Source organism: Phycodurus eques, chromosome 7 (genome assembly GCF_024500275.1).
Source record: "Phycodurus eques isolate BA_2022a chromosome 7, UOR_Pequ_1.1, whole genome shotgun sequence".
Lineage (NCBI taxonomy): Eukaryota > Metazoa > Chordata > Actinopteri > Syngnathiformes > Syngnathidae > Phycodurus > Phycodurus eques.
This window is the reverse complement of record NC_084531.1, coordinates 15777826-15788636: the sequence shown is the minus strand read 5'-3', so window position 1 is coordinate 15788636 and position 10811 is coordinate 15777826. Positions and strand designations below refer to the sequence as shown.

The 10811-nt window shown below is 46.4% G+C and overlaps 1 protein-coding gene across 1 annotated transcript in view; it reads right to left on the bottom strand.

The window, feature by feature from the left end:
* Nucleotides 1-362: 362 nt before the first annotated feature.
* Nucleotides 363-10811, bottom strand: part of arhgap32a (Rho GTPase activating protein 32a) — a 33283-nt gene continuing 22834 nt past the window's right edge. The window contains 11 exon segments of the mRNA XM_061682130.1: nt 363-3404; nt 3406-5054; nt 5573-5701; nt 5796-6134; nt 7249-7323; nt 7408-7556; nt 7975-8188; nt 8256-8401; nt 8472-8579; nt 9369-9451; nt 9621-9765. Coding sequence (XP_061538114.1) covers nt 3153-3404; nt 3406-5054; nt 5573-5701; nt 5796-6134; nt 7249-7323; nt 7408-7556; nt 7975-8188; nt 8256-8401; nt 8472-8579; nt 9369-9451; nt 9621-9765 — 3289 coding nt within the window. The 3' untranslated portion in view covers nt 363-3152.

Here is a 10811-nt window from a genome sequence, read left to right as displayed (position 1 = left end):
TTTCTCGCTTTCCAAGCCAATTCTCCCCTTACAGAGAGAGAGAGAGAGAGAGAGAGAGAGAGAGAGAGAGAGAGAGAGAGAGAGAACTGCAACTACAAAATCTAGAGCTCCCTGTCAAGCAGGTGAATGATTCTTTGTGGAAAAAAATCATGTGCCGAAAGCAGCTCTGCTGTATCACGATGCAGCCTATAGAAAGAGATGGCTTTTGAACATTTAACTATGTGAGTGCCAACGGTTGTTTGTTTCCATGTGCCCTGCGATTGGCCGGCAACCAGTTCAGGGTGTACCCCGCCTCCTGCCCCGACGATAGCTGGGATAGGCTCCAGCACTCCCGCGACCCTTGTGAGGAGAAGCGGCTCGAGAAAATGGATGGATGGATGGATGAATGAACGAGAGGCCGTCTCATTCTTTGTGTGCGTGTGTGTGGTTTGCTCCAGTGTGCCATCAATAATTTGCCTTCAACCTTCACTGGCATGAAAATGGAACGTGTTGCTTATGAGACAAGAAGGAGAACAGTAAGCATGCACTTTGAATGCCAATGTGCACATGAATAAACAATGACTGCGCTTCATGGTTCTGACCACTGACACCATGTGCTAGTGCACCAATATGTTACATATGCTGCAAGCAGCTGTCATTTCATGTGATTAACATGTAACTACATACATACACACATTGCATGTGTCATCAGTAACTATTTAAAAGAAATGTCTCATCATGGCCCTCTGTCCACAGAAAGGAGTTCGAATCAAACTCTGGGGGCTAAGGCCTGTATGAGGTGCTACAGCGCCACCTATTGACCGTGAACAGGACTAGACATGAGGGGAAAGATATTAGAAACACCACACAGTATGATTCAGTACATCATAAACTAATAAAATAAGTCACTTATTTGGAATGCATGATGATATATTTATTCTCTCTTTTAAGACAAGCATTCAAATGAAATGTCTTATTCGAATAAAACCCTCTACATAACTTAAATGAGAAGAACATTTTTGGAATAATAATATATGTCACTGTTCCGCCATTGTTGGGACCAAACAGCAATAGACAAAAATAGACTTTTCTCACAAGGCGAGCTGCGTCAATCGAAGGTAGAGAGCATATACACGATAGCTTAATGATCTCGTAAAACATCAAAGAAGTGAACAATTGTGATGAGGTTGATTCCCGTTTTTGAAAAAAGTGCTCGTGTTTGCATTTACGAGGATTCCGAGCGAGCAGGCATTTTTGTTTGCACACAGAAAAATATATCACGTTTCTATCAAGAGGTTTGAAGTAGACGTCACGCGAATGCATTGTTAAGACAATGTGTTTCCCTACAAAGTGCTTCCAGTCTGAGCTGACTGCAATGATACAGGTACAGTACATTGGCCACGTTTTTAGTTAGCTGCGTGTCATTATAAAAAACACAGCAAGACGCGGGCACACACACACACACACACACACACACACACACAAAAAACATTGTTCAATACACATTCTTGAGTGTAATTTTGAGATAATCAAAGTTTACCTTGTCTTCCCTTGGGTTTTATGCAACTAAAACATGACGGCCATTTTTCTTCTAAGCTGAAAGACTAAAGCAGAGATGGGGAACCTTTGACCCATCAGAGACCATTTTGGTTTTATGACGTTTCAGAGGGCCACACTTATTAATTCATCAAAAAATCCAAAACATTTTTCCAAGCAACAACAACAACAACAAAAAGAAAATGGTTGTTTGAATTCCACATTTATCGTTACATAAGTAATGCAATCGTATTCTGTTAACATTTCAATTTGGGACGACTTTATTGTTACATTGTCCACTACTCCTCCCCATACAAAGCATACAACAAAATGTCACAGCTTTGTGACATTTTTTCTGCAAGGCCGCATCACTACTGAAATGATAACTGTGCCTCTATTAATATTTGATAATGGTGTTCATATAACATAAGAGTTGTGTGTAGGGTTGCGGCTATCAAATATTTGTACGAGTATTCTACTGATTATCCCGTCGATTAATCGAATTGGATAACAATTCATTCATTCATTCATTCATTCATTTTTCCGTACCGCTTCTCCTCACTAGGGTCGCGGGCGTGCTGGAAGCCTATCCAAGCTATCTTCGGGCGAGAGGTGGGGTACGCCCTGAACTGGTTGCCAGCCAATCGCAGGGCACATAGAAACAAACAACCATTCGCACTTACATTCACACCTACGGGCAATTTAGAGTCTTCAATCAACCTACCACGCATGTTTTTGGGATGTGGGAGGAAACCGGAGTACGCGGAGAAAACCCACGCAGGCACGGCCAGAACTCCTGTTAGCTTTAGACGTGTTGTTGTGGTACGCACTGCACTTCGGTGTTAAGTTTGAAATGATGCCAAACTTTCAACAGTCTTGCTCTTTTACGGGCTCTTGTCGTCTGGCCCGCTGGCATTGCGCCAACCTATTTCTATTTCTGTGTTGTGCCTGCAACTGTAGTAACATTAGTAGTCCGTGTGGAAAAATTATCTCTGTGAAGCACTGAAGCAAAGATTTTCCTTTGACCTTTTTTTGTAATCAACTTTCTTGAGTTATTTGATTAATAGTTGCGTCCCTACTTGTGCTTTTTATCTAATAAAACCATTGTAAACAAAATACAATTCATATTTGATATGTCTATTTAATGCAGACGTAAAAGGACAATCGATGTGGGGGACATATGGGGGATTTTAAATGACTTTATGCGATATGTACTACTTGAAAAATATTTATAATTCAGACTTAGTTTTGAAGGTTTGAGTCATTGAAGATGGAAACAATAATCATATTTTTACAGCAGTCCTGGGCAAAATTAGGAGGAGACCATTTTTGTCATTAGGGACGAATGAGAGTGGCTTTTTAAAGGCAACAAATGTTCATTATTATCTGTTATGAACTGCTTGTTTGTATTTGGTCGTATCTGGGCTATAGGTTCCGCAGCCCTGCTCTAAATTAAAATCATTGGTGGAGATGACACAGCAGCATGCCCCCCCCCACCCCCCCACCCCTCCCCCAGTGGCAGCTTTGGGCAGCTCCAGCGGGCTCAACAAAAGACTTAAAAACACAGTCGGCTGGTCTGGCAGATGATAAAGTGCTCTTCTCCTTTAGCTGTGCATTGACATAAAAAGCAGTGGGCGTCACTCACGGACGCCGCCGTGTGTTCTGACTGCCGACTGATAAAAAGTTTCCTGAGCCTTGGACAGCAGCCTGTGTCCGTGGGGAGCGGCGGCGGAGGAGGAGGTGGTAGTGTCCGGGGTTGGCGAGTACCCTTTAGCGGAGCTTGTGGGTTTAGGCCTGGGAGCGGCGTAAAAGCCTCCCGACATGTGGTCGGACTGCGCGGGCCGCACTTTCGTGCTCTGAGTCCTTCTGTTGGGTTGAGAGAAAAAGGATCCTGGCGTGTTGGGCGTCCGCAGGCGATTTGACGATGAGGTGATGATGTTGGCGATTCTCTCTGGTGCTCTGCGAGCGCTCAGGCCTCCTGAGGATGCCGGCGCTTGCTCTCTTCAAGGGATCCATTTGACTTCTGTGGCCCAGCTCGGCAAAGACCCTCTCGGGCAGCGAGGGGATCTTACGAAGCGGCGCCTGCTGATGGTGCTGCGAGGCGCTCTCTTTCACGAGGACGCGACGCGGCTGCTGGGACGTGGGCGACGTGGCTTTGACGACGGTTTGGCTCTCTCTTCTGTCTGCGGACAGCGACCCGTTTCCTGGATCTGACTTGCTCCTTACGTGCATTATCTCTCTTCCCGTCGAGCCAGCTGGCGAGACGGGACTGTCATAAGGAGATGGGCATGGTTTTTTATTCTCCTGCTTTTGGTAAACCACGGAGTCCCTGCTGTCCATGAACAGCTCCTTACCCAGAGGGTGGCAGTGGCGTGGGGAGTAATAGAACTCAGGCTTGGTGGAGCGTGTCCTATAAGGCTGACTGTGGCGGATACTGTTGCGTGGGAAAGGATCTAAAGGATATCGGGGGCCGTCGCTCATGTTCAAGTCCAGGTAAGGGTTATATAGCATTTGTTGTACGTGAACGTCCTCAAAGTGGGGCTGAACTTGCCTCTGATAAGCTGCTTCCTGCTCAGAATTAAAGTCAGGGGGCAGGACGTCGGCCAGCTCGTAGCGACTAATCTGCGGGGCGTGGAAGGAGCGAGCCCTCCTGATGGCGGGGTGCAGGGCGACGCTGTCTTCAGACCTCTGCCAGTGGCCTTGTTGTTGCTGACTGGCGCCCATTAGGTGCTCGCCTCGATAGTAGCGTCTGTACTGAGGAGACACGGGCTGCACTAAGCCAGAGGAACTGCAGCGGCTCTCCGAGGCCTGCCTGTACACGCGTCTCGGCCCCGAAAAGTGCCGGGGCAGAGCGTCAGGTCGGGGGCAGCGAGCTAGTCTTCCAGAGTGACTCTGACGCGGGGGCTGACGGTGCATGTTGCGGTAGACGCCGTCGAGCGGGCCGAGCGCTCTGTAGGCGTAGTTACGGAAAGACGGAGACAGGAAAGGGCGTGGGAGGACTTCGTCGATGGAGGCGGGCACGGAGGCCTCGGCGAGAACGGCGCGGAAGTTAAAGATGTTGACGGAGTCGGTGTTGGCGTACACTGGGGAAGTTAAGGGGGTGTGTGGGGAGCAGACGGGGTCAGTGGGAGTTGAGACACCCACGCTTTGATAGGTGGGCTCCTCTGGTGTGACGGCGCCGTGTCGGGAGTCCAGGCTGCCTGAGCCGAGCGGGCTGACGTTGGGCGTGAAGTTACTCTCCGGGCCGTCGGTGGCCTGCGAGCTGAGGTACGCGGGCAGGAAGTGTAGCGGAGTTTGCCACTGGGAGGGGCCGGCATACGCCTGCGGGTACACCTTGAGGTCGAGGACCGACGGCCGTGCGGGCCTATCCTGAGCTTCCTGTTTTTGGAGAGGCCGAGTCGGGTGGTTTCTTCTTCTCTGTGAGCCGCCGCAGGCCTTTTGCGCCGACTCGGCCAGCGCCAGCGCCAGCTTGCGTGCGGCGCTCGTCGGGGAAGGGTGAGGAGGGAGAATAGACACTGAACTCATAAGTCTATCTGCTCCTGGGGGGGCAGAAGACAAACAACGCTACAGTATGACAAGACAAACAAAGCTATGGTAAGACGTGATGGGACAGGACACAAAAGCTTTCATAAGAATCTACATTTACTTGCTAACTCCAGACAGTGCATCCAAAAAGCATCCAGAATACTTTTTCCACATTTTATGTTCAAGCCTTTTTCCAAAATGGAATTGTCAAAATTCTACACACAAAATCCTATGACAACATGAACATTTTTCAGTATTGAGCAAAGGCTGTGAATCCTTAGCTACGTGTGATTTTTTTAGTTTGTTTGTGTTTTTTATTTTTAATACATTTGTGAAAATCTAAAATAAAAATAAAAAAAATCCTGTGGTGTTGTGTGCAGAATTTCATGCAAAAAAAAAAAAAAAATCAATCAATCAATCCATTTTCGAATGAGGCTGTGAAATAACAAAATGTAGAAAACGTAAAGCGCTGAAAATGCTTTTTGCATGCATTGTACAAGAAGTGATGGCTTTAAAGGCAAGTCATACTGACCTGGATCAGGCAGGTTCTGTGCAGAGTCTGTTAGCGCTGAGGCTTGACTCGCTCCACTGCGTGGGCTGCGATGTCGGTAAGGCGCTCGGGGCTCCTTCCCATCTGCCATCAAACCTTCACGCGTTTCTGCTGTGGGGGGGGGGAGTGAAGTGAGAGGTGGAGGTGAGGCAGATGCTTAAGCCCGAACATCTGCTGATTTCTTTCGGAGTGGCGTTTTTCTTACCTTTTCGAAACTGCACAGGGCTGCTGACGTTGATCGGAGAGGTGGCGGCGTCTGAGTCGCCCCGCCTCAATTTGTGCCCCTCCCTGTTGCGTGGTGCCCGAGGAGTCGCGGAGGCCAGGCTGCACTGGAAGGACATGGGGTCGAAGTCCAGGGAGGACATTCCGGCAACGGGCGGGTAGAGGTCAATGTCGTCCTCCTGCAGTGGAGGTGAAAGTCCGTCTGCTCCGTTCTGACTGAACGGAGGTTTGCTTCTGGTCCTGCGCGAGTCGTCTCTGCTGGATACGGGCACAGCCTCGCTGGTGGGGCGGGGGCGGAGATGCTGGTACTTTGGAGGCTCTCCTGGAGGGGAAAACATGATCAGACGGAACCTTCGCTAAGAGCAAGGCCTTGTCCAAAGAAATATGGCTAAAATGTATGCATTTTGGTCTTTTGTTGACATGTAAACAAAGCACATTTCAGTATTACTGCCTCACCACTGAAGCATTGACATTTTTGACACACTTACTGCACATCTGTTGTTGATGCAACACATTTTACCAGTACCAGGGTGATACCAAATACTGGCAACGAATATCTTGTGTGCTTGCTATTCATTCCGTATTTGCATTCTTTCCTCTGGATTGTACCCTCAGAAATAAGTGATGATTTACACATACAGTACGAGGAAACGTATTTAGCATTGAGTTGCACAAAATAATTCAAGACCTACAGTAAAGTATATGTATTTGCCAAATGTGCAAAATTACAGTAATTTAAAGATGGAAGGTGTGTCAGCAGGGGAGTTATTGAATCTGTACATTTCTTCCAAGGACACAACTTTCATCACACGCAAGACATTTGGTCTGCCTCGGATCCTTTGGAGCTGCGACATCAAGGTTTCGTGTTTTACGGAAAGTCCGCAAACAACACACAGACACAAAAACTTGCAATTTGGGCGGCAGGGGTCAACTGTCTAGTATAGATGGATCAAATTTGGAGGCACCCGGTAATATCTCTGGGACAAATCTGGCTATGAAAAGACCACTGGAAATATCCAAAATAACCCTAAAATGACTGCTTCAAATAAAAACGGCAGACTTCCTGTATATTTTAGGCCTCGGCTTGTTGAGACTCTTTTAAGGGTCTTCTCATGGTAGACATGGCCACCAAATATTATGTTGCTGCGTGACACCGGCTTTGGGGGCTGATTTTTAAAAACGGAGTGCTAGAAATCTCTCTTTTATTGGCCAACAGCATCAGAATGCACGACCAAGGCAGCTTCAGCTTATTGATTGACTACAAAGCCCATAACGCTTTACATATACAGTATTACACTATTGATCCAGCGAAAAATTAAGGTTACATGAGATTTCGAGATTTTTATAATATTGGTGGACATAGATCATTTTGACAGTAGAGTGGGGGAAAACATAAATCTACATGTGCCATTAAACAACACTAAATTCATGATTACCTTCCAAATTGTGCAGAGAGGTGAGAGATTCTTCACTTTTTGCTGAGCGCAATGTACCGCTGTCACCTCTCCCACCTAATTCAGCAAGAAAAGTGAAGAGTATGTTTCAATACAACCAAAAGTGAAAAACAGATCGAGATGCAGAGTCGTTGAGCCCACCTGGAAGTGCGATGCTCTTCATCTCATTGGGCTCGCTGGGGTGTCGCTTCAGCTTACGCTTGGACACAGAGTGGGACTTTCCCAGGTGGAGGAAGGACAGCCAGTTGCCCACGGGAGACTTCTTGGCCTTGCTTGGAGCCCGCTTGACACTAAAAAACAGTCAAAAATTGAAAATAGGGGGCTATTGTGGGACTTGTAAAGGTTATCTATATTAACTAGAAATGCATGGTCATATAAGATGGAAGAAAATGCAACCATCGTCGACAGTGCTTGTCGTCATTAGGGTTAGGGCAAGCTGGAGCCTATCCCAGCGCACTTTGGGTTGAGAGGGAGAACATGCAAATTCCACACAAGAAGGCCAGTGTCAAGAACCTCACAACTGACGTATCCTATACATAAAAAAAAATAAATAAATAAAAAAATCTGGTTCCAGCCCAAAGATCATCAGAATGTCTCCAATCTCTGATGATATCCTTATTCATTGTAGCCTGTGATAGTTATGTTAACCTGCGATAGATGACAACCAAAGGAAAGCGTACAAAAAGCTGAGCTGGTCAGTGAACACACCTATCCAGTGGGAGCTCGATGACCGTATGGAACTTGCCCATCAGCGCCCCGGGACCCTCCCCCACCTCGATGTAATCACTGTGGCTGAGGCAGGGCGTGGTGGCGGGGGAGCTCAGCTGAGCCAGAGTGCGTGCTTGGGCCTCCTCCAGAGACAGCAGTTTGGTGGACGGGGAGGAGACCAGCAGAGACTTGGGTCGGGATAAGGTGTTGTTACCTTGGAGACAAACGCTTTGAGTCAGCGCCACTTTGCCGACAGAACACGCTGATGCTTTTGGACTCACCGGCGCTTTCCCGTATGATGGCGTTGAGCTTGGTGCTGAAGAGCGCCTCGGTGTTGTTGAGGATGAACTCCACCACTACGGACTGAATGCGTACCTCCATGAAGGCCGCCGTGCCGCTGAAACAGGCCGACTCGATCTGTCTGGACCTAAAACGCACATCCAGACGTGATGGAATTCTGTCACAGCTGTCATTTATCACTTTCATCTCGGACTCACCTAAGCAGGTTTGGTGCCCACACGATGGCCAAGTTCTTAGTGTGCATGTTGGTGCTGGAACTAAAGGTGGCCAGACGGGTCAAATGTCTCATGAGGTACTCTAGCGTCCTGCACACGAAACCACGATAACGATGAGTGTCACCTTTCCAAAAGTGGAAAACATTCATTTTGCTTCCTGTCATGAGCACACTGCTTTTACTGTTACTGGCCATTAAATTAGGAAAACCTGCACAATATAATGGGCGCAAATAAATCTATATTGTTTATCTTGTTTTCTTCGTTTTTTTATTTTTTTAAATTTCTTTTGTTCAGACAAATTATTGTCTTACCTTGCTAATAATTTAGGCTGTCACTCCAGTTTACAGCCGAACTGTCACTGCTTCCAGGTGTGACGCGTCTAAAAACTTCTTCAACGGCGGCGGGGATGTGGAGAGCGTACTCGGTCAGGTCGAGGAACTTTATTTTGAAGGTTTTCCGACACGATCGGCTGTTTTTAAACACGTCGCACCAGGAAGCAGTGACACCTCTGACGAATGGCTGAAACTGTCATCAAGGTAAGAGAATTTCTCTTTACCAGAAAAAAACCATTTGTCTGAACAAAATAAATCTTACAAAACCTATTATGAGAGCGAATACCAGCGATGTATCAAACATTATTTATTATTTATTTTAAATTGTGTCAAATATATTACATGTGATGCTATCAAACTCTATTATTAGGTAAATTCCAAAAACCTAATGTAGTACCTAATGTACCTAATGAAGTGAGATGAGTGTTAATGTTTTCATCTTATATGTTGTGGCTCAAAGCTTAGTTTTCTATTTTGTGAGTTATAATGTAAATGTTGAAGTTATACTTGTTGCCACGTGGGTGCGCCACTGAGCAGTAAAGATGACCTGTAATGTGGAGGAGGCAGCTGCTGGATGACATTGTGGATTTTAACCAGCCTCTCCTCATCTGTGGCTGCAGACACAGCCTCCTGTGAAGATACAGCGAGCGAGATAGAGAGGCTTAGAATTCCATTCACTCTTTTATTCTACATTCAGAGCAGCCACTTCTAGTTGTTTAGCTTAGCAAGAACAACGCTCCCACTGCTCCTGGAAAGCTCCGCAACTATCAGCAGCAACCGCTTAAATGCTCGCACTCACTGAGAACCTGTCGTAGAGCTGGTAGGTGAGCAGAGGGTTGGGAAGCTCTCGGAAATACAGCTTGCAAAGGGAGCCCACCGAATGGATGTCCTGTCGAAAGACGTCTCGGCTCAGGTCGGGAATCTGCTCAGAGTCGAACTCGTGCCTGAACGTGGACACATGAAAACCCTTAGATAACATACAGAACAGCGTGGGAAACATCCTACTGACCATCTGTGCATTTGTACATGAAAAACAAATGCTGCACAATGAATTCACAATGTTTCTGTGTCTTATTAAGATAACTCACATGGCATACAAACAGTACATAGAAAAAGTCAAACAGCAGAGGAAGTAGAAGATAATGGTAAGTCAAAATAAAGTTGCAATTTTAGATTTTAAAACATCCATAAAAGAAGGCAGAATATGAAATCCCGAAATATGTATTCATTGTGCTCGTCAGAGGAGCTATCAGGAGGAGCTGTTCTCCAAGACCAGTGATTTACGTGACGTTTCAATTGTATCCGTTTTGATTTGCCCACATTTATATAGTATACACTGTAAGTGGTCATGAGTGATAATACACTTCCATGGCTTTTTGTCTTGCAACCAAGGGCTTCATTGTCATTACAGTATGACACAATTCTCCCACCTTTATGATTTTTGTTTATTTTTTATGACATACCATTGATACAGTCATTCATTCATTTTCCGTACCACTTATCCTCACTAGGGTTTCGGGCGTACTGGAGCCTATCCCAGCTGACTCTGGGCGAGAGGCGGGGTACACCCTGAACTGGAACAGCCAATAGCAGGGCACATAGAGACAAACAACCATTCGCACTCACATCCACAACTCCGGGCAATTTAGAGTCTTCAATGAACCTACCATGCATGTTTTTGGGATGTGGGAGGAAACCGGAGTGCCCGGCGAAAGCCCACGCAGTTACGGGGAGAACATGCAAACTCCACACAGGCGAGGCCGGATTTGAACCCGGATCCTCAGACCTGTGAGGCAGATGTGCTAACCAGTCGCTCACCGTGCCGCCCCATTGCGACATTAGTCTTCTAATTACCACTCGTGTCTAATAATGTTATGATTTTATTTTAACTTTTTTTCCTTGTAACATTATGACTTATTTCTTGTCAAATTTAGATGATTATTGTAATTTTCTCCCAATTCTTGTAATACTGTATAACAAGTCTTGTCTC